The following is a 25,081-nucleotide window of genomic DNA, read 5'->3' as shown; positions in this document are numbered from 1 at the left end:
ATATGTAGATCTTCAGCAGAGTGTCAAAGATCTGCATCTACATTTAAAAAATGACTAGCACTAACTTTACAGTCATAAATTCAGTCTTGGATATATCCACCCCCCCTGAACTGATTGAGTGGAAACATGTTAGACTACACGTTGGTGAAATTCTGCCCTCGGAAATAGTGAAGTGCAAGAGTAAATTTACACATGAGTAAATCTACAGGTGGAAATGTACCTTTGTGAATCCGTCCCACTATCTCCATATTCAATTTTCCACTATCATCAGTTCTGGTTACCCTCACACCATCACCTAAGCCAGTACTCTCCTACAGTGTCATTGAAAGCCTTCACCCTAACTAAAATTCTTCCTTCTTGGGCTTTGTACCCTTTTGAATCCACACTCAGACCCCAACTTCAAAAGTTTAGTCAACACAACCCGTTCCTACCCTATGATAGTTATTGTACTTCTCTTACACCTCCTCTCTGGCACATCTCCTCTCTCTGTTTCACTCCATCCACCTGAGCGTACCTCCAAGCATAGAATTCTGCTCTTCAGAAAACTAATGTTTGAATCTCCAGTGTACAGTAGCTTTCTTATCTGGTCCTCCCAATCAAGATTGTTCTATGCAATCAGTTGGGTCACCTCTCCCAACACCCACGTTGCACTTGGCACGGCTTGCTGGGTAACTCGCTAGGAACAAATACAGTTTCTCATTACTTTTTGCTCTTGGTGCATGGTACTCAATCCCTAGCACAGCTTTCAATCTTCCTGTCTAAACCCAGCCATCAGGAGCACACGTTACATCTTGTAGTGTTTCAAAGGATTTCAGATCCCCTTGTAACATGAACTGATCTAAAGTAGGAAGACCAGTCTTCTGCACTGTGCCCATTGATTGGCCTTCTATAAAGATGCTAGCATTATTCCAGATAGGTGCGCAAGTATTCAGTCGGGTGTTGCAGGGAGAGTAAGTAGAGATCAAAATGGGCATTGGTAGGAAAAGGATAAGGACCAGACGGGGAGAAAAAGTCCAAGATCTGTATCTTTCACTTCTTGTGAGTGTTTTCTCCAGCTGCCATGCACAAGGCAAGCCAGCAAATGCTGCATTGCACCTCAGTGTTAAAAGTATCCAGATTAGTCTTCAAGGCCTCTCTACAGTCAGTCCTTGTATGTGATACAGAGTATGGCATTGGGTTGATAGTAATGATAAACATAAACAATATAGGCCCTTTTAGAGACTCTAAATAAATAAACATCAGCACAGGGTTTCCTGGCACATTGTGAAAGGATGATTGAGATGTAAAATCATGTGGATCATACAGGCTCAGCACTACCCAGTGTGGAGAAGAAGAGATCCACTGTGATGAAACGGGGGAGACTGTGGAGTGCGCGTCCCATGGCAGAAGTGACTCTACTCCACAGGAAGAAAAGGAATCGTAGAAGCAGCAGCATGAGGGCAGTAAGAAGGGCTGCCTGAAACTGATGCGCCCTCCTGATGCCAGTGTAATGTACAAGAGTCCCCAGCTGGGGCAATTACTGATTGATTTGCTGGTAAAACAGGGGGTGGGAGTAGTGCAGGAGGTGATCCACGCCTCTTGCCTTATAAGGCCACTGGCTGCCTGGTTCAGTCTGGCATCATGGTGCCAGCAACAGCCTGCTGCATTGTTCGAAAGATTGACGGAGGGTAGAACCCGTGCTCTCTACAGCCAATCCTTTGTAGTCAGTCAAACCATCACCGTGCTGGTGCTGTATGCTACACCTCACCAATATAAGGAAGAGGAACGCCTCCATTGTTTGTGCGTTGCGCATTTGTATGTCCGTGCAAATATAATGGTAAGTTAAATTGAAAATGTGTAGTCTGTAATGGCAGTGTGCTACCACACTATACATACTCCACTGTACGCCACTACTGTACTCTGTGCCACTCCACTCCACGCCACTTTGACACTTTACAACACACTACTGTACGCTGCGCCAATCCACTCTATTCCAGTCTACTCTCTGACACTCTTCTCCACTCCTCTCTGCTCCATTCTACTCCACACCACTCTCCACCACTCAGCTCTACAAACCTCCACTCCATGCCACTCTACCTTAATCTATGCCACTACTTCACTCTATGTCACTCCATGCCACTCTGACACTTTACGACACCCAACTGTACTCTGCAGCACACCATTCCACTCCACACTATGACACTCTCTTCCACTCTACACCACAACACTTTGTTCCACCCTGCTCCACTCTGTGTCACTCAACTGCACGCCACTCCACTCTACGCCACTAACTTTAAGTCATGCTGAACAGCAGCCACGCTAGCTAAAACACGTTGTCAAAGCCAACAGCTCTCTCATAGGAAAAACTTATTGGCTTTGCCAATTCTTGCTGTGCCTTTTTTCGGGGCTGGAGACTTAGGGCCAGATGTACCAAAGGATTTTACCCATTCTGTGTCTATGGGAAAAGGCTTTCGTACATATGGCCCTTAGTCCCTGAGCCCTAGAATTGCTGCCTTGACATCCTCGTTGATGTGGTGGTAGCCAATCCAATCTTCTCTCCAGATCTATTGACACTGCAGATCCTACCCAGCATGAAATATACAGTTTTTTAACATTTATTTCTCATAAAACTACTGAACAGATTTACACCAGATCACAAAAAGCAAGCTTTCCGGACCAAGATCTAGCTCTGTAAAATTTGATGTAATTCTATCCAGCTGTGTTTGCAGTATCACTGTTCAACTTTGCTGTGAAAACATATTTTAGGACCCATTCTTTCTCTCTGACCCCACTTGACAGATCGCCACAAAACGTTACAGGAAGCATCTGAGGTGGATGAATCTTTTTTGGAACGTTTCATGAAAATCCATCAAATGGTGCCAAAGTTATTAGCAGGCCAAAAAAGTATTTGTCTATAGAAACATGGTCCTAACTATAACTACCCAGTGATGACTGGCACTTGTTAATATTAAAATGTTTTACATTATTTTTAGGGATGTAAACTTTTAATATTTTTCCCTATACTTTCTCATATGTAGATCTTCAGCAGAGTGTCAAAGATCTGCATCTACATTTAAAAAATGACTAGCACTAACTTTACAGTCATAAATTCAGTCTTGGATATATCCACCCCCCCTGAACTGATTGAGTGGAAACATGTTAGACTACACGTTGGTGAAATTCTGCCCTCGGAAATAGTGAAGTGCAAGAGTAAATTTACACATGAGTAAATCTACAGGTGGAAATGTACCTTTGTGAATCCGTCCCACTATCTCCATATTCAATTTTCCACTATCATCAGTTCTGGTTACCCTCACACCATCACCTAAGCCAGTACTCTCCTACAGTGTCATTGAAAGCCTTCACCCTAACTAAAATTCTTCCTTCTTGGGCTTTGTACCCTTTTGAATCCACACTCAGACCCCAACTTCAAAAGTTTAGTCAACACAACCCGTTCCTACCCTATGATAGTTATTGTACTTCTCTTACACCTCCTCTCTGGCACATCTCCTCTCTCTGTTTCACTCCATCCACCTGAGCGTACCTCCAAGCATAGAATTCTGCTCTTCAGAAAACTAATGTTTGAATCTCCAGTGTACAGTAGCTTTCTTATCTGGTCCTCCCAATCAAGATTGTTCTATGCAATCAGTTGGGTCACCTCTCCCAACACCCACGTTGCACTTGGCACGGCTTGCTGGGTAACTCGCTAGGAACAAATACAGTTTCTCATTACTTTTTGCTCTTGGTGCATGGTACTCAATCCCTAGCACAGCTTTCAATCTTCCTGTCTAAACCCAGCCATCAGGAGCACACGTTACATCTTGTAGTGTTTCAAAGGATTTCAGATCCCCTTGTAACATGAACTGATCTAAAGTAGGAAGACCAGTCTTCTGCACTGTGCCCATTGATTGGCCTTCTATAAAGATGCTAGCATTATTCCAGATAGGTGCGCAAGTATTCAGTCGGGTGTTGCAGGGAGAGTAAGTAGAGATCAAAATGGGCATTGGTAGGAAAAGGATAAGGACCAGACGGGGAGAAAAAGTCCAAGATCTGTATCTTTCACTTCTTGTGAGTGTTTTCTCCAGCTGCCATGCACAAGGCAAGCCAGCAAATGCTGCATTGCACCTCAGTGTTAAAAGTATCCAGAATAGTCTTCAAGGCCTCTCTACAGTCAGTCCTTGTATGTGATACAGAGTATGGCATTGGGTTGATAGTAATGATAAGCATAAACAATATAGGCCCTTTTAGAGACTCTAAATAAATAAACATCAGCCCAGGGTTTCCTGGCACATTGTGAAAGGATGATTGAGATGTAAAATCATGTGGATCATACAGGCTCAGCACTACCCAGTGTGGAGAAGAAGAGATCCACTGTGATGAAACGGGGGAGACTGTGGAGTGCGCGTCCCATGGCAGAAGTGACTCTACTCCACAGGAAGAAAAGGAATCGTAGAAGCAGCAGCATGAGGGCAGTAAGAAGGGCTGCCTGAAACTGATGCGCCCTCCTGATGCCAGTGTAATGTACAAGAGTCCCCAGCTGGGGCAATTACTGATTGATTTGCTGGTAAAACAGGGGGTGGGAGTAGTGCAGGAGGTGATCCACGCCTCTTGCCTTATAAGGCCACTGGCTGCCTGGTTCAGTCTGGCATCATGGTGCCAGCAACAGCCTGCTGCATTGTTCGAAAGATTGACGGAGGGTAGAACCCGTGCTCTCTACAGCCAATCCTTTGTAAATCAAGGACCCCCGGATCCTCAAGGGATGCCTGCCTCTTCTCCTTCACAAGGAGAAGGGGGTGCCCAATATAATTGCTTTTGAAGCTGTGTACTCCCTGCGGGGTATCAGAGCATCACTCTGAAGCGACCATCTCACTCCGAGGCCTGATTCCACTACCCACAGCATTGGAGCTTGAATCAACATCTTCTTAGGCACATTGAATGTCCTTTCAGCTTGAACGTTTTTTACCTTATTCAGAACACAAGTATTGTAATTAGATAAACCTGCAAAACCCTAAAAGAATTGATGATAAAAACTTACAAAATTATGAAAACTTTGAAGTTCTTTGATGTTGGTGGGAAAAAAACAACTCGGGGATTAGTGGCACGTTCTTTGCCTCCACAGATACTTAATCTCCTCTTTCTTAAATTCACATTTTCAGGATTTCAAATTAAATGGGGATGTTGACGTCTGACTAGTAATATATGTATTTTTTCGCTGAAGTAATTTTTATCATGCAATATTATAAAGTCAGCACTGATTAGATACATAACTGTGATCAGCTGTAATCACTCCAGGTTGAAAAATTATCCATTTAATAACATGATTGCCACCATTTGTAGGATCGCTCTACTGAAATCGCAGAAATATCTGTTTGTATGTATTTTTGCTTGTTTATACTACAATATATGTGGTACATTTTTTATTTATTCAAATAGACATTTTATTGATAGAATTGTGACTCATAAATATATACATACTATTGAAACCGATTTATACATATTGTATATAAATTGTCCACTGATTTCTCAGTATTTTCTAATCTGATTGAATACCATAGTTTAATGAGCGCATCAATAGTTTTATTCTTTCTCACCAAAACTAGCCAAATAGAGCCTTTGAATTTAGATATCCATGTGCCCTTGTGCAAACATATTTTCTAACTGATATTTATGTAGCATCCTACAATAGGTTTACATTATTATTTAAATTAATAATTAAACATTAGTTCTATACAAATATTTTTCTAATATCTGGTTATAAGTAAGACCTCGGTTATTGTACTGGCAACAATGTGTTCTAAGTGACCTGACGTAGTTGGAGGCTTCAGCTCACAAAATGGTTTTGAAGCAAGGCAGTGATTTCAAAGGCACAGAAGGTTAGTAATGTGTGAACCTTTACAAAAAGAACTAAAACAGTTGTGTGCTGAAGATGTAATAAAAAGTACTAAAGAATCTCAATGGCTGGCCCCAAGAGCACTGGAGAAAAAGTACAAATGGAGATATAAGTATTTACTTGCATGATTGTAATGTTGAGATTTGGATAGACAGACATCTCTTCCCTAACACTGGTGAGATGTTGATGATGCTCAAGGGAATAGAGATATCCTTCTAGATTAATCACCAGCTTAAGATGAAACAATCTTATATCATGGTTCCAGATGATTTATCTAATTTGTAACTCCTATCGGATCCTACAGATACTAACGCATGACCTTTAGATATGCCTCTCCGGCTGCCGTGTTGCAATGATGATGCATCAGTTCTAATGTAGCAAACTTTCAGACTTTCATGATAATATCTTTTTGGCAGACAAAGGGAGGAACGTGATGATGCCCTAGATTTTGTTCTAGAAATTAAAAAAGGTAGTTTGTTGACCATTAAGCATGATAAATATAAGATGAGAGTTGATGAAGTCGATTACTTCAAAATCAAAGGTTTGCTGAGTAATATTCTCGGTTTCTTTTCATATTTTCAAATGAAACCAAGATAATGAGAAAATGAATTAAAAAATGAAAAGTTGGTATAGTGTACATGGTGTAAGGAAGAGGTGTAACAAAGAGTTCCATGACTGAAGAAAAGAAATTGCCTCAGCACTTGTAGCGAAACCATTTAACCCTAAAAACACGTGCCGTTATGCAAGATATAGATGGTATTCATGTTTTCTTTGAGGCCATTTAGTGATGTGGAAAGGACATACTCTACCATCTCTACTATAGAAATGGAAGCCTGAGTTCACTGGTTTGGAGGTGGCGTGATCCAGGTGGGTGATTTCTACGAAGACGGGGGGGATTCGTCCATCTGCTGAGTTTTACAATGAGTTTCACATACTAGCTGGGCAGTTGTTGACCTACAGAGCTGTCAGCCATGCGTTGACTTTCGCTTGAGGACAAGAGCCAATGAGGCAGGTAACTGCGCTCCCACTCCACACCATGCTGGTCTATGGGGCACGTGTAGGAATATCACAGCACTGCATGCAGCTATTCTGGGACAGTGGCAGAAGCAGTTTGCCAACTCCTGAGACCGCTGGACAGCGGATCTCCAACTCCCCTTGATGGACAAACAGTGGACCCAGGGTCTAGGCATGGTTAAGAATGTTTCAAGGAACTCCCGTTTTAGTTCTACCCAATTTAATTTCTTACACCTGATGTACCTCACACCCCACCGCTCATCACATATGTTCCCTCCATCTAAGTCCAGTTGCCCATGCTATGGGGTCCCTGATGTGGGATTCTACATGGTATTGGATTGCCCAGAAGTGCACCGTGTGTGGGAGGAGGTGGTGCGGAACACTTTTGCCCTGGTAGGCAAGTTGTTATTGCTTTATCCAAAGTCCTGCCTACTGGATATCTGGCCTAGGACCAAAGGAGACAACTATCTCCATAGATTTATCGATTTAGCATTTATTCTTTGCAAACGCCAGATTGCAATGGCATGGGAATCTCCGGCTGTTCCAGATATCTCAATTTAGCTCCTCACCTAACTGCGCTGGGCGAGGGCCGAGGCGGTGGTGCTCACCAGAGTCCGGCGGGGGAGGGGTCAGTGCGAAGTATCATGACCTGGGATATTTATCTGCAAAAGCTGGAGGCGAGGGTGGAGGAGGCAAAAGACAACACCCGGCCCTCATAGGCTGACTAAGCAGCTGACGATTGTTTAGTGTTTAGGTATGTTATGTGGGATTAATGCTCATCCAATCAAAATATAATAGCATGCTGCGCAAGTGTGGTAGCCATCTTAAAATGGTTGTGCGAATGTTTTGATGTGTGCAAACTGAACATGTACAATCACAGCATAATTTCAAACACTGGCACCATCATACCAACCGTATTGTCAATGGTTATAAAAGCATTTCAATATGTGCCCGCTGTACACATGCAGCAATAATGTGGCTTCAAACACAATCCTTTTAGAACACATTAAATCAAATAATGACCAAATCAACATAATACCCCAAAAACACTACAGAACACAAGCCGATTTTAGTTACTTATGTTTTGTTTTCTTTGTTTCCTCCGTGGGAGATGTGTACCATCCTGTCCTGAAAAGTTATTTGCAGTAAAATGTGTTCTAAATCTGGAAGCTGTGTTAAGATTCCGATGTTTGATATTTGCCTATTGACTGGTATTAATATTTAAAATTGATAACGCACACAAATCACCCCAACCAGGGTATCTCGGCGCAAAGTCAACCTGAAGTAGGTGGGTGCAAGCACTAGAACAGGCCCTTTTTAGTAGTTTTCTAAATTTGCTGTAGTCAGGGTAGGTTCGGACAGAGAGTGGCAATTTGTTCCAAAGAGTGGGAGCCAAGTAGTAAAAGGCTCTTCCACCACCTTCAATTCGGCATATGCAGGGAACAGACAATAACTCTTTGTCACTGGAATGCAATTCTCTAGTGGAATGATGGCGTCTAAGCCTCTGACATAGGTACCTAGGACCTCTCCGCTGAAGGGGTTTGAGGGTTAAACAGTATATTTTAAGTACTATTCTTTTCTGTACAGACAGCCAATGTAGAGATATTAAAAGAGGAATGGAGGCCATTCTAGGAGGCTGATTACAGATCAGCAGTGCAGCCATGTTTTGCACGACCTGTACTTTGGACAGTAATGACTCATTAGCAGAGACCAATAGTGCATTCCCATGCTCAATAGACTGGTAGCTCCCTTCTAGTGTGGCTGAATTGCACTGTATCACCATTTATTTTATTTAATTACCTGTCCCAGCAGTTTTTCACAGACTCCTGCTGGATCTTAGACTTTTGAAAAAGTTCGACCTTAGGAGATAATAGGAATATCGTTGGTGATGTGTTGGGTTAATGGATTAAAAATATTTCACCAACTACAAGCAAACTATGACTTACTGTCTAATTAATTGTTCAACTAAATGCAATTTAGGCATGCCTTGAAGCAATATGTTAATCTCTAGATTGATATGAAATACTGTTCTCTGTTAAAGCACAGGGTAGTTGCCGAGCCTCTATTGAAGAATACCATCTCCATGCTAGAGAAGTTCTCACTAAATAACTCCAAGCACACTACACCAACTGAATCCATACAATTATGAGATTTTGTCCCCCTTCATGACACTTAATAGGAAGATACACTGGTGTATCTCAAAACAGCAGTGATCTAGATTTAGACTTGTACAATAGAACGCCTACATAGAATGTATTATACTGTAGAGGATCCGCTGAAGTTTGATAGAGCTGATGCTGATGTTAACGCTGAATTTTTACTAATAGATATTAATGTATTCCAAATTATGAATCTGCATGGAAAATGAATTAATATAGAAAAATAAGGCAACAACTTGAAAATGTGCTTAATTGAGTGGCCGCCACTAATCAAAAAGTGTCCTGATTAACTGCTTATTAAAGTGAAATGTTGTGCCCTTGTTTAGATTAATGTAGTAGTATGTTATATTAATAATCATGTATTATGTATTTGCTTTATTAATAGTAAGTCTTAAGTTAGCAAGGTCTTGGGCATAGTTGCGCAGCCTCATGTTAAGTTGCACTGTTTAAACGATTCACACAAAATGGCTGCGTAGAGAAATGAATATTTTTATTATTCCACTGTGTTGACCAAACACTAGTAAATGCTTTCTTTCCTATGATAACTGCTTGCTAGAATACGCTGTATTAGCCATAGATACAATGTAGAGTTTAGTGTGTGTGAAAGCGAAGTTCCCAGGAGCTAACAATGAATGCATTGACTGGAGGACAGAGAGATAGAAAATTGTTACCTGATGTGTCCAACGATGGGAACAGCAGAAGAGGAGCCAATCGTCGACATGTGAAATATAGTTTAGTTGTATCTTAGATTTGAAGTTCTACTTTCATTGGATGATTCTTTGACCATTGGCAACATGGAAAGTGTTCTGGATGATTTTAACTTAGCCCGACTGCCCTGAGAAGAAAAAGGGTTTTTCCCACTTTGACATCCTCTTGAGAGGAGTTTGTTTATTCTGTCTGAGGAGCTGAACACTTCCTGAGAATTTTAATTCTATCTTTAACTTTATTCATAAAACTTTGTTGCTGGATGCCGATCCTTAGACTATGTTTTACAAATGGTTCAGATAGCTTAGAGTTCCCCGTTCTAAACCATTCCCTTTCATGATCCAATCTGATGCTGACCGAATGGATGTCCAATTGACGAAGACAGTCGCAGTTTGCTGATCCATACTGAGGCCAGGTATAATGAAATGTTGTTGCCATACCTAGATGTTTTTTCCAAATTTGTGTTGACTAAATTGTTTTGATTGAAGCCCAAACATGCTATTCTAATCAGAAAGTTAGTTAGGAGACTCACAGAAGATGTTGGCTAATTATTAATAACAGTTGATGTTAGTTCTTTGCTGAATCTAAATTTATGATATTTCTGTTGAGCAGTTAATCTTACTATTGTGTTGTACTGTAATCCTAGAATGCATTACCATACATGCTTTAATTAAATTAAGATTCTTTAGAAGATTTGGTCAACCAGTGTTGTTTCTGTATGTTTATCATTTTAATTTGAGATTAATTTACGTGATATTAGGATTGTTAACATAGGGAAATAAACATTACAAATTTTGCATAAAGGTGTGGTTATTCATGGCCAAAGGGGTCATGGTGCAAATTATTGATTCCCAAGATAATTGATCCAATTGATTGATATTATTATTGATTGGTATTGAAATTGAGTCCTATGGTGGGATTTCCTCTAAGCGTAGTCGAAAGGTCCATCGAACCTCCAATGCTTCCCCTTATAAATTAAAGATAAAAAACAAATAAGGTCAGAAGTTCTAACAGAGATGGTAGTAGAGTATGACGGTTTGTCTCCTTAAGCCCCCATCATAAAAGTCCAGTACATGGTTGTCTCCTTAAGAGCCCATCATAACATTTTGAGATAGGCAGAAGAGTAGCATGGTTATGTCTCCTCAAGAGGTCACCACAAAAGTTTCCCCTTGGAAAATAGAGGGTACCCAGAGATTGTAGTGGGGTAAGAGAGAAAATAATTCACAGATTGGGTAAGAGAAATTGGTGAAAGGTTAGATTTTCAGATTCAATGATACAAAGTGAAACTAAAATGTGTACCTAAGAACTTAGGATGATTTCCAGAACCATGGAGTTCACCAATGATTGTTTGAAGATGTTCTCGGCGTAGTGACAGTGTGAATGGCATAGGTTTTGCGCTTGCACAGCTTATGTAAATCACAGGTGAATTGTGATGTTTGTGAGGGTTTTGGAGTCTGCATACTCCAAATGAAGTTGTTGAAGGAGTTTGCGTACTCCGAATGAAGTAGTTGAAGGAGTTTGCATACTCCGAAGTGTGAGAGTAGGGAAATCATCGAACTTCACAAGTGTGTGGCACTTTGTGCTAAAAAATTGTCCACGTGGTTGTTGGTATACAGACCCTGCATGGTCTAAGACTCCGGAGTACATTGAAAAGTGTATGAGACACTTGGTTTTGTTGTAATATGTCTGGTTTAATAGGTCAATCAGACGTGGTTGAAAAATTTGAGAGTGCGTATTAAAGTGAGCTAAAGGTTTTCGGCCGAGATCTGGCGAGTTCTATGCGCACCAGGACAAACCCACTGATCAATTGAGAGTAAAATTTGCAGGTCACTGAGAAAGAAAGAGTAGCTGTTAGAGCAAAAGGCCATCAGTGAAAAATCTGTAAGGTTTCTGAAGCGACTGTCTTACCCTACCTGTAGTAAACAGACAAATTGGGTTTTGATTTTGTTTAGTGCTCGCAACAATTTTGTATTAGTTTTGCGTGAGTTTGAGTTTAGGAGGACAAGCTGAAAGACTTTGTCAGCCACAATACGTGTGAGAGTAATGTCATTGGAGCCACTCTGCTATAGGTTGGTTGGTGAGAAGGGTCGCGCACGGATTGGTGGACAACCGTGAAGCGCCATTGGTTGAGAAAGTCGGCGAAAAGAATTTTGGGATTGAAAGTCACTTCCTGATTTGATTTAAAGTATCTTCAAAATCACAAAGATTAAATTTTTCAAAGCTTTAAAGAGTGCCCTAAGGGGAGATACATATATTTCAACAAGTATAGGAGAAATTACACTGCCAGAAGGTACACCCGCCTACATTGTATTCAAAGAGAAGGGTGCTGCGCAATGTCTTTGGCTGAAACAGTGGTGCAAAGTGACAGAGAAAGATGGGAGCTTGATGTTTCCTGCCCATGGAATATTTAATTTGAGGAGGTTAGAGAATTTTGAAAGGGTACTGTATGATTTAAAACCTCTCCTAAGACCAGCACAGTTCGAGGGATTAGCTATTTTGGAACTAGTAGCCAGACAGCAATAGAAATTTGAGAGGAGAATGAGAAAAGCTGAGAAAACACTAGAAGAGGCTAGATTGGAGAGTGATCAGAAATTTCGAGAACTAAGACTTTACAGGGAATTAAGTTGTTTCCTGTAATTACACATGAGAATGAGAATGAAGCTAGAAGGAGCACTAGAAAGAGGGATTTGTATCCTTCTGATGACAAAGAGCAGAAATCCACAAGCTCTAGGAAGTCTTTGACATACGATGAAGAGTCAGATGATGATGAATTCATCTTGCAGTTATTGAGAAATCGTCCCCCACCATATGCAGCACATGAGAGAAGTTCAAGCACCAGTGTAGATCCTACAGCCCGATATCAGTTGAACCAACCCAGAGCCAGATACAGGTTAGCCATAATTCTCCAGTTACTTCAGCAGTGAAGAGGCCTATGCGGCAAATGGATATTCCAAGGATTAACCCTGATGTACCTATTGTAGATGCTGCAACATTTGATAGTGCCTACAGAACAAGTTTACCAGAAGCCAACATTGGTCCAGGTAGAGTCCACTCCAAATCTGATGTCACCGATGCAGTCACAGACAATTCCGAGATACACCCCCATAGCAGGATCACAGACAGAAATGTTCACCTTGACAAATCAGAATACAGGAATAGTGCACGCACGAGAGACACATTTTAGACCAATCCCAGATGCAGTGTCAGTACCAGTTACCATAGGTCCGGTCATACCGTTGTTTTCCCAGGGAAATAATGAGAGCAGTGAGCACAAATCTCTCAGCCCAAGCGTAGAAAGGTAGAGATACAACACGATTGTACAAATGACAACTCCCATGAGACCGACATTTGATGGAACAGTTCTGTTAATTGATTTAAGTCTGTTCAGGACTCCTCTAAATAAAGAGGTGAGATCATACATTGGTCCAAATCCAAGCGTGGTGACACCAGAAATCCCAAATCTCACAGTACAGCAAATGCCAGGTGTGAGTCGCAACATCGTTACCTTACAGGGTTTGACAGCTCAGCAGTTAACTGAATGGTTAGAGAGATTGAGTACACAAGGAGATTCTAGCGGAGGAAGTGCCCTGAATTTGATCCGGCTGATATTAGAGGCGGAAGACCTAATTGAGGGAACCATGGGGTTATACAGGATTGACACGTTCAAGGAGAACGGGTTGTGTTACTCGTGCAGACTGATTACTAACAAAGGAGGAATAGTGCATCAGACATTGGCAGACCTAGCAAATAAATATAACATAGAGGTTGAGAAAACAAAGCACTTGAAGAGGAGTTACAGATTAGATTTTGATTCAAAAGATTTTGAGAATATGAGAATACCAGGAATGAAAATTCACCTAAGAGAATTAATACAGAGCATTCTAACATGGGGGGAATTGGACAAATGGGAAGGCAGATGGGTGAAGAAAAGAGTCAAGAAGAAAAAGGATTCTGCAAATGTTACTGCACATCTGCAGCAGGTTGAGGACCCAGTGAAAATTCTACCAATGAGAGAGATTCCAGGAGGAAATTTTGTCCATGTTCCTTGGAGCAGAAGTGACATTCTGTTGTTTACAAATGATTATTCGAGGTTGAGAGAGAAGCCAGTAGAATGGTACCAACAGACATAGGGGTTAGTGAAACTCACAAATTGCCCATGGGAGGATTTGAACACCCTTTTAGAGATATTAGTTTCAGCAGACTTTTGGATTGAATGCAAGAGGAGCGTAGTTTGGCCGTCAAGAGAACTTCAGAGAGATCCAGCAACGGGCACCGTTCCCTGACATAATGAAATATTATTATAAGGTGATTGATTTTTTTAAAACGAGAAATTCACCCAAGAACATTGACTGGCAGAGAATAGATAGGACATCCCTGAAAGCGAAAGAGTCAATACATGCATAGTATGAGAGATTGTTGCAAGCATTCAAACATTACAGCAGTACAGAAACAATTGAGCCGAAAGACATGATCCATTTTTTGTTCAGATTTGTTGAAGGATTGAGACCTAAAATTAGCCATATGATTAAGAATCATTTGATTTGCTGGCAAGCAACACTGATTGGTGAGGTATTGCAGTATGTAAAGTACTGTAGTGATAAGATTGAGTTGAAGCAGAGAAAGTTGAAAGAAAAGACAATGTTGATGCAGATTAAAGCGTCACAAACGAATGCAGGGAAATTTTCCACAGAAACAGCCGCAGGGAAATGTGGTGTTTCAGAATCAAGCAAGAGGTAGAGGTCGTGGAGGAATTGGGAATGGAAATCGTAGTCCTGATTTGAATACTGTAGTGGTTCAGAAGGCTGTGCAGGGAATTAAGAGATTGTTCTCATGTCACGCTTGTGGATGGCTTGGACATTGGAAGCAGGAGTGTCCGATCTTAGTACAGGAAGGTGTTGTTCAGCAAAAAAGTGACATCAATTCTTTTCAAAACATGAGAGGACCGAGAATGAGAGGTCATAATCCAAATTTTCAAAACAATGTGAATCCGATGCAAGGTTCTAGGTTTGCAGATGCCCCAGTCACAGTCAATGAAATTGCAAGTTCAAATGGTACCTACACAGCAAATTCAAATACCTCAAGCCCCAGTGGAGCAGCAGCATGTGATGCTTCCTCAGCAGGTCACAGGTCAAAGGTTTACTCAGAGTAATAACACAGTACACCAATTCCCGTTACACAGAGAGGATGGAATAAATGATGATTGTGTGAGTGAGAGTTTGGATGAAGAGGAATGTGTGTTAGAAGCTTCCCTAGAAGTAGATCAGAAAGGTCCATATGTAAAGGGAAAAGTAATGGGTTACAAATTTTCATTTTTGGTTGACACAGGCATTACATGATCTACAGTGAGAATTGCAGAAGTTCCAAACCTGCCCCTTTCAGGAAACACAGTCCAGATTGTAGGCGTAGGGAATAAGTATTTGATCAACCCAATTACAGAACCAGTTCAGGTTAAAATAGGCAATTTTAAAGGATTATACAAATTAGTAGTTTGTGACTCGAGCCCAGTATCCTTACTAGGAAGGGACTTGTTTAAAACAAGATGCTCAATTACTGTCTCAAGTGATGGAACTGAAATAAGTACAAACAGTGATGATGAAGATGACCATACCCCAGAAACAGATTGTGACACAATAAATGAGGTCTAATAAAAGGAGTTAAGCCAGTTAAGGTCCCAGTCAAGCCAAACGCGATTTTTCCCCAGATTCCTCAGCATCACATGACACAGGACACAGTTGAAGGGATTGCACCTATAACTGCAGAATTCGTGAACCAAGGAGTTTTGAAAGTAGTGTAGGGCAGTCCATGTAATTCACTGATAATGGGATTGCGAAAGCCCTGTGGGAAATTTCAAATTGTTCAGGATTTGAGAAGAGTGAATGACATTGTAATTAAATGATGCCCAGTAGTGCCAAATCCAGCAGTGATTTTGTTTCAGATCCCATGTGATGCTGAATGGTTCACCAAGCTAGACCTGTCACAAGCATTCTTTTCCGTACCTCTTCATGAGGATAGTCAAATTCTCTTATGTTTCAAATTTTTGGATTGAATTTACTGTTGGTGTAGAATTCCTCAAGGGTTTTCAGAGTCACCTTCTATGTTCAACCAGTTCTTGAAAAATAACTTCGAGTCATTGGAAATTCCTTTTCAATCGACATTGGTACAGTACATTGATGATTTGTGCATTGCATCCAAAAAAGAAGAAGAAGGCAAATATGATACTATTGCCTTACTGAATCATTTAGGGAAGAATGGCCGTAAAGTGTCCCCAGCGAAATGATAGTACTGCCAGAAAGAAGTGAAATATTTGGGTCACCTAATTGAGAAAGAAATTAGGAAAATATCCAGAGAAAGGGTCACAGTCATATTGCAGATGAATCCACCAGCCACACAGAGAGATGTCAGGATGTTTTTGGGAATGGTAAGCTATTGTCGTCAATGGATTCCCAACTTTTCAGTCATTTCGAAGCCATTGCAGAAACTGACTCACAAAGGAGTTACTGATCCCTTAGTGTTAGATCAAGCCTGTATGAAAGCATTTTCTGAGTTGGAAGAAAGGCTGTGCAAATCCCCGGCTTTGGGAATGTCTGATTACACAAAACCCTTCACGTTGTTTTGTCATGAGCGTGATGCATGTTCTTTGTCTCTCTTGACTCAAGTCCAGGGTGGTGTAAACCGCCCAGTAGCATATTTTTCAGCTACTTTGGACCCAGTTGCAGCAGCTTTGCCAGGCTGTCTGCGTTCAGTTGCAGCGGTTAGACTGAGCCTCACACAGAGTGAGAGCATTGTGATGGGACACCCCCTGACAATTATGGTCCCTCACTCCATTGAAGTTTTACTTACATGAACCAAAACACAATACCTTACAGGTGCCAGGCTGACTCGTTACGAAACGAGCATCCTTGGGTCCCCAAATGTGTCATTGAAAAGGTGTACAGTGCTTAACCCAGCAACCTTACTCCCAAAAGAGAATGTTGAAATTGACAAATTGGAAGATGTTGAACATGATTATTTCGAGGTGACTGATCTGTGCACAAAACCAAGACCTGATATTAGAGATACATGATTGGAGGAAAATGACCAAATTATTTTTGTCGATGGTTCCTGTTTAAGAGACAGCACGGGAACTCTGAAAGCAGGATATGTCATATGCACAATTTCCGGGATACTTGAAGTGTACTGGCTTCGAGAAGTATATTCTGCGCAGGTAGCGGAACTGGTAGACCTTACTAGAGCATGCCATGTTTCTGCACAGCTTAAAGTTACCATCTGTACGGACAGCCAGTAGGGATTTGGGATTGTGCATGATTTTGACCACTTGTGATCACAGAGAGGTTTCCTGACCTTTTATGGTTCACCAGTCAGAACTGGTGAAAGAATTCATGAATTGTTGCAAGCTATTCAAATGCCTGAGAAGATTGCTGTGGTGAAATGAAGTGCATACCTAAAATCACAAGATTTGGTGTCAATGGGAAATGGATATGCGGATCAAGTCACAAGGTTTTCGCATTGAACTGTAGATTGTTCAAAGATGAATGGGAATTGCTATCTGATGACAATGAGAAGTTCCCAAGTTATGCGTTACATGTTATAGATACCTTAGAAGAATTTAAAACAATGCAGGATAATGTTGAAAGGGAGCAGAAAAGGTCATTGGCCAAATTGAAATGTGTCCAGCTGAAGATAAACTGTGGGTTTCAGAAGAAGGTCAGCTACTGTTGCCGAATAGTTTGCTGACCCAAATGGGTAGATATTATCATGATCAAGCACATGTTGAGAGGGATACTATGATTTGAGTGTTTAAACAAAATTGGGACAACCCAAAGTTTAGACAGGTTGCCGAAGCAGTTTGCCATTGTTGTGTCATTTGTCAACAAATGAACGTGGGAAAAGGGACAGTGGTCAATTTGAGCCACATTGGAAGGGCAGGAGGTCCATTCAGCAGAATGCATATGGATTTTATTGAGATGCCTGTGTGTGGAGGATTGAGATATGTGTTGGTGATTGTCTGCATCTCCCATTGGATTGAAGCTTACCCTACACAAAGAAATGATAGCCTCACAGTAGCGAAATTGCTACTTAGGGAACTGATACCACAGTTTGGGTTTCTGTTCTCTTTAGAATCAGATAGAGGAAGTCACTACAACAACAAAGTAATTAAATTACTATGTTCACCTTTAAACATTGAGCAGAAGCTGCATTGCAGCTACCACTCTCAAGAATCAGGACTTGTGAAACAGATGAATGGTACTTTGAAATCAAGAATGGCGAAAATGTGTGCGTCCACCAATCTGAAATGGCCCAACGCACTACAGTTAGTTCTGATGGCAATGAGAAACACACCCGACAGGAAGACAGGACTATCACCGCATGAGATCCTCATGGGCAGAGCAATGCAAATGCTCTTGTAAACATAACAGATGATATGGTGTTGGACTACTGCAAAGGTCTGGCTGATGTGGTTCACTCTTTCTTTCATCAGGTGGAAGCTACTACTGTGCAACCGTCTCAAGATCAAGGACACAACCTGAGAGCAGGTGACTGGGTTGTGATCGGAAAGCTTGTGAGGAAGATGTGTTTGGAGCCTCGGTGGAAGTTCCACTACCACAGCAGTGAAGTGCGCTGGAGTTCCAAACTGGATCCACGCAAGCCATACGAGGAAAGCTTATTGCCTGTTGGACAATGAAGAGGAGTTGTTGAGAGTACCAACAACGTCCAGACAAACTCCAGAACTGGAGAAAGCAGAAGGAGAAACTGAGACTGAATCTGAGCAAGCTGGAAGCGGTTCAGCAACTCCCGTGAGAGACGAAGGCAAAGACCCACAGGAAAGTGAAAGCGAACCAACCTCAACTGAGGCAGCAGGATAGTCTAGTCAGAGGAGGGCTCTCCCAGAAGCAGATGGTCTTGAGAGACAGACAGAGCTAACAACAGACCCCGAGGGGGAAGGAGTTGAGGCAGATCAAAGCCTAGGTGGTCTGACTTCTCCTGAACTAGTTGCAGGTCCTTCAAGAGAAAATCCTGCAGAGCAAGGAGAAATTACAAGTCCAACACCGAAAAGAGCATTGACAAAAGGTCCACTGAAAGGAGATAAGTGGCCGAAGTCACAAGCAAAAGAAGCAATTACAGTGACAACAACTGAGGAGGAAGTAGACACAACAAGGAAAGAAGATTTAAGTGATGGAAAATTAAATGGAGATTAAAGGTTGAAAAGAAAGAGAATTGCAAGTCGAAGGTACGCTGGTGCTAAATGGGCGTATGCAACAACAAGTGACAGGCAGAGAGAATTTTTGTCTTTTTGTTTTGATCGAGACATTTCAGGTCAATATTTGGGCACTTGAAGGAAACAAATGAACTGAACTGTTGAGAACTATAAACTGAGAGAGTGCAAGAAATTAGACTATTAAAAGCAACCGGAAAAGACTTTTGATAACCTGATTTTGACAAGCTACTAAATCTGATTTTGACAAATTACCGATTTTGACAAGGGATCCTGGAAGAAAGACTGAAAGCTCTAAATAATAGCTGGAGAATTTGAAGATTTGTTTTTGATTTTGCTGCATAGTTATAAATGTTCTCTTCTACTTTCTGATTCTTTACAGATCATGAGGAACCTTATCCAGCAAAGTAGGAAGAATAGGTGCTGTAAATACATGAGGATTGGTTTGGCGATTGTATGCATGATATTGTGCGTGGTATTGATTGTGGGTATGACTGTTCTTGATAAGAGTAAAGCTTAGCTTTAGAGACAACTACTGCACTCACAGGAGTAGAGAAGTTTAGGTTAGATGAGAAATATCTGCATGTAGATAATGCCCAAGGAGAACTTTCTTCTAACGTTTTCTATTGCTTACTGAGTGAGCATGCTGAGATGATGGATGCAAGAGATTGTTATGCTTGCACGCAGATTCCTTCATCAGTTGAGGAAGGAGTTGCTTATCATAGTTTGCCCCTCACTTATAGGATAAGTTGAAGTCTGTTACTAACAAGATTCTATAACCCGGAGTACATTCAGTATTTCTATTCTAATTATGATGTTGTATTTTTGTTTGTCCCTATTATAAAATACCTGAGTAGAGTAGCTAAAGAGAACACTATAGAATTAGTGAGAGGATTATTTGAGCCTACATTGACATTTGGTGCATCTACTGTGCATAAAAATAACCTGACATGCTTGCTTACATCCATAGAAAAGAGCATCTTAGATCAGACATATGATTGAAGGAAGGCATTAAAGAAGAAATTAGAAAAGGGCTTAGAGAAAAGGACATTTAGAAATTATTATGCATTTAGTGACATCAAGACACAAGAAAGGTTAACTTTAGATGCCCAACACGTAGGAAGGCTGTGTGTATATAGGCCTAAATCTAGAACTGATACATTGTTTGTGGAACCGAGTAAATGTAGACGTGTTTTTGTTTCAGAGTAAATGGACGTTCATGTTGAATGGACAGGATCCAGAAATTCCTGGAGTTTATTACATCTGTGGACCAAATGCATATTACTGTCTTCCTACAGGATGGTATGGCACATATTACTTAGGGATAGTTTTCCCAAAGATATTTCAACTTGAGAACTTGAAAATGTTACCGAAAATGACTGAATTACATCACGTTAGACAAAAGAGAGAGTCTCTTTCCAGTATAGTTGGAGATATGTTTGGAGCAATAATTCCTTCAGTAGGAGTTATCCTAAATTCTATAAAGGTTCGAAAATTGTCTACTATTGTGGATAACGTGCTGAAATTTTTTTCAGGAGCCATGATCCTAATGGATACAGAAATGGCTGCGGGAAGATCTGTGACTCTTCAGAACCACCTTGCGTTAGACATTCTTTTAGCAAAGGATGGTGGAGTTTGCAAAATATTGAACTCAAAACATTGTTGTTCGTATATCCCTGATAATAGCAAAGAAATTAGAAGCTTGATTAGTAATCTGACTAAAGATAGTGCTGATTTGAAAGAGTTGAAAGAACCAGGAGTTTGGGAAAAAGTTGTCAAAGGATTTGCTTCCGTGGGAAATTGGCATGGCAACCTAGGGAAAGAGATAATATTGAAAATAATACATGGGATATTGATCACTGTGATTTGCATAATTGGAGCATGGGGAATATGTAAATTGTATCATGTGATTATTGAAAAAAATGAAAAATGATCAGAGGAGGGAAGAAATTAAAATAGAAAAATTGTTCAGGGAAAAATGGAAAAGGGAATTAAGAAATAGAAGGGATAGGGAGGATAAACTTTAGTGGAGCAAACATTTGTGTGGGAAGATATGTGTGATGACATATTTAGTCATCAAATGAGGGATTGTTAACACTGAATTTTTACTAATAGATATCCATGTATTCTGAATTATGAATCTGCATAGAAAATGAATTAATATAGAAAAATAATGCACAACTTGAAAATATGCCTAGTTGAGTGGCCGCCAATAATCACGAATTGTCCTTATTAACTGCTTATTAAAATGAAATGTTGTGCTCATGTTTAGATTAATGTAGCAGTATGTTATATTAATGATTGCGTATTATGTATTTGCTTTATTAATCTTAGGCCTTAAGTTAGTGAGGTCTTGGTCCTAATTGCACAGCCTCATGTTAAGTAGCACTGTTTAAATGATTCACACAAAATGGCTGCGTAGCGATATGAATATTTGTATTATTCCACTTTGTTGACCAAACACTAGTAAATGCTTTCTTTCCCATGAGAAATGCTTGCTAGAATATGCTGTATTAGCTATAGATACAATGTAGAGTTTGGAGTGTGTGAAAGCGATGTTCCCAGGAGCTAACAATGGATGCACTGATTGGAGGACAGAGAGATACAAAATTGTTACCTGACTAGTGCAACGATAGGAACAGGAGAAGAGGAGTCAATCATCAACTTGTGAAAGATAGTTTAGTTGTATCTTAGATTTTAAGTTCTACTTTCATTGGACGATTCTTTGACCAATGGCAACGTGGAAAGTGTTCTGGATGATTTTAACTTAGCCCGATTGCACTGACAAGAAAAGGGCTTTTTCCCACTTTGACATCCTCCGAGAGGAGTTTGTTTATTCTTGAGGAGCTGAACAGTTCCTGAGAACTTTAATTCTATCTTTAACTTTATTGCTCAAACTTTGGTGCTGGATGCTGATCCTTAGACTATGCTTCACAAATGTTTCGGATAGCTTAGAGTCCCCCCCCGTTCTGAACCATTCCCTTTCATGGTCCGATCTGATGCTGACCCAACGGATGTCCAATTGACGAAGACAGTCGCAGCTTGCTGATGCATACTAAGGCCAGGTATAATGAAATGTTATTGTTGATGTAATTTGTCTTTTGTTTCTAGGTACCAACCTCTAATTTGATAGAGCAATAGCTAGAAGTTTTTCCACATTTGACATGTTGCACTTTGCATTTCTCCACCTGGCTGGATTGAACAGATGGGAGGAGAAAGTGCACAGGGTCAACTCCCTGTGGGAGCGCCGCAGCAGGGCCCTCACACCAATCACAGCACTGCTGTCATGCTGATGACCCTGTGTGAGCGCTGCAGCAGGGTGCTAACACGAATCACGGCACTGCTGTCATGCTGATGACAGCAGCGTGCTGATTGGAGGGGAGTCTGGAAGCCTGTGTGCTTCCGGGAAGAGGACGGAGGAAACAAACCTGCCTCTGTAGTAAAGTGGGTTGTTTTTTTCTTTCATTTTTTTATGAATTCCCATCCTCCCCTCCCACCCTCCAGCCCCCCCTGCCTGTTCAATATCAGCCGCCAACGTACATTATATCGTAGGGCACTCGTATTAAGGCAGATAGGATATCCACCACAAGTGTGATGGAGTATCTGTTTGCCAAACCCTAAATCAGGCCCTATGTTTCCTTGGTGCCAGAGGTGAGGTTCTGTTCCATGGCTTACCTCTAATAACTACTGCTCTAGTAGATGTTTGTAATCTAGAGACAGACAAGCTTAGCAGATTTGCCATGATCCTTACAAATGGCCTCTATGCTTCATGCTACATCGCTATATATGGTGGATGCCTTTGTCTTGCTGGACAGTACTAATTACAAAATAACTCAGTTTCCAATGATCATCAAATTCTTTCATAATCATTAACCAATATTTGAGGAGTTCACATTACAACATTACTCTAATGGGTCCCATGTGCACTTGCACCCGCGTGTGACCCAACATGGTTTGATTCTTAAATATACTTTATGTGTCAGTGGGAGAGTCTCTCCTTCTGCCTCTCTTGGTTGACATTCCCTGAGATCTTACGGGTTTAAAGAGTTCAGTATTCTTCAAATTTGCTGAAAGTGGCACCTCAATTCCCGAGGTTCTCTCCTATTGTCATTTTTTGTTCTTTCAGAGGACAATCGGAAGATCATTCAGGAAGAAACCAACAACCCTCAAATTGTGTCTCACACCGACAAACCGGTTAACCCCTTTACAGTTCCTACTAGTGGGGCCCTTTTAAGTATGGTTTTGTCTGCCAGTTCTGGGATTCTATTCGACTCCTGTTGTGCCTACATTTCAGCCATTAGCACTCAAAGAATGCTCCCAATTCCAGAATTCAGACAGTGTGTCAAGACACCTCATACATTTTAGGATTTGAAAATTGTATTGACAGTTTTGGCTTAAGCACTTGGAGCCAAGGGCACCAGAAGCAAACGGGTAGTGCAGAAGATGGTCTATTGGATGCCAACTTCAAAACTTGTCAGCTGAGGAACTCTCTATGTTTTTTAATCCACACCATTTTTCACTGTTGGAAGTTCAGAATCATCCTTTTTACCAACAATATGTTCAGATTTTCACACTTATAAAATGTATGATTTTATCTTTCTAGCTAAACCATCTTGATTGACAAAAAGAAGCCTATTTAGGTTGTGTGGCTTGGTTGTGTCCTAAGACCAATTTTCCTTAAGTTTCAATATTTACGATTTTTCCTTTTTTTCTCTATTAATTTGTTTGAAACTCTTGACTCTTCTTACCGTGGCTATATGAAGACCTTTAAATGTATTTAGGCCAGTCTAAAGGTGGTTTTATGTGGATTGTATATCACATAAAGAAGCTCAGAAGTATAAAAAGAGCCTTTGGGGATTCAGTTGACTGCCAAGTAGTAACCTGCGTTCCCGAATCCATCCTCATTCGGGATACACCCTACGGGATGCTCATGCCATCCATAAGAAATATTGTTGATAGGAGCTCTATTGGCTCTGGCCTGTGCATTTTGTAAAGACTGTGTTTAGGTTTGATCTCCAAAGGTGATGATTGCTTTGTTCAGATTATGGTGAAGAATATTTTATGCTGAACCATGTATGCAAATCATCAATCTCCACTGCCCCCTGAAGACTTCATACTTTAAGAACTAAACAGCCATATTTTGGAAAGAAGCTTAAATTTGGTAAATATCGCAATTACTTTTAGCCCTTCAAATCCTCTTCTCTCCGACCACTTGCCCATCATCCTCGCTGCTGTGATTTGGTGGAGGAGGTTGTGGAGTCCATATCCTGGGCCTTGTTCTGGAAGCTGGAGCGTGCCATGTTTGAAATTGGAATTGGACATCCCAGATATATGAAGGAGGAAGAGTCTGTAGTACAGAGTGCAAAAGTTACAATGGTGATTACTTTGTTTTGCTTGACCAACCATTGCAGTCTCCTTTATTAGTGGCTTGCCTTTAACTATGAAAATTGTAAGGTCTGTATTGTGGTATATTTTTGGTAAACACAAAGGGGCGTTCCATTGTTGACGTCACAAGGCCTGGCACTAATGTGTCACTCACAGGAGCTGATTCCTGCTCGAGCTTTGGTGGGGATGGGTTTCTGGTTGTTTTTTGTTAGTTTAACTGGCTGTGTTCTGACACACAGAAGGGAGGGCCCGCCTCTGCGAGCCACCTGCCCTTCCGTGACACTCCGTGCCCTCTACTGAGAACCCCGTTATCAGCTGCCATGCTTGCTCGTAAAGTTAAAAGTCCACATTGACACTCGGCAGGTTAAAGTGTAATCGTGACTCCCTTCCCGCGCCGCTCATCAGCCCGCTGAAGGCAGCGCACAGAAGTGGTGAGACGAAGCCCATCTCGAGGGAGCAAACATGGACCTTCTGGAGTCTGACAAGAGGTACCGGAAGAAGACTCTGGCAACCGTAAGATTGTTTATTTCCCTCTTACGTTCTCCCGAGAACCCAAAAGGTCCCGTGTCTGCTCATAGTGTGATCTGAAAGATCGCATTTATGGCGCTGAACTATTGAATAAATAAAAAATAATATCTACAAAGAGTTGCCAGTCGCGACCTGTAGGCCATGGTAAAATTAGAGCGGCAACGAACAGCATGCAGTTAAAAAAATCTATCTTTTAACTAATTAGAG

The 25,081-nt window shown here is 41.0% G+C and overlaps 1 protein-coding gene across 1 annotated transcript in view; it reads left to right on the top strand.

Annotated features, from left to right (window-relative positions):
• The first annotated feature begins 24,560 nt into the window (after positions 1 to 24,560).
• The window catches only part of TMEM86B (transmembrane protein 86B), a 41,504-nt gene continuing 40,983 nt past the window's right edge, over positions 24,561 to 25,081 (top strand). Inside the window, exon 1 of the mRNA XM_069202041.1 lies at positions 24,561 to 24,859. Within this exon, the coding sequence (XP_069058142.1) occupies positions 24,809 to 24,859 (51 nt within the window). The 5' untranslated portion in view covers positions 24,561 to 24,808. The remainder of the gene's footprint in view (positions 24,860 to 25,081) is intronic.

Source organism: Pleurodeles waltl, chromosome 7 (assembly GCF_031143425.1).
Source record: "Pleurodeles waltl isolate 20211129_DDA chromosome 7, aPleWal1.hap1.20221129, whole genome shotgun sequence".
Lineage (NCBI taxonomy): Eukaryota > Metazoa > Chordata > Amphibia > Caudata > Salamandridae > Pleurodeles > Pleurodeles waltl.
Note: the sequence above shows the minus strand (reverse complement) of the source record. Positions and strands in the feature narration are given on the sequence as shown.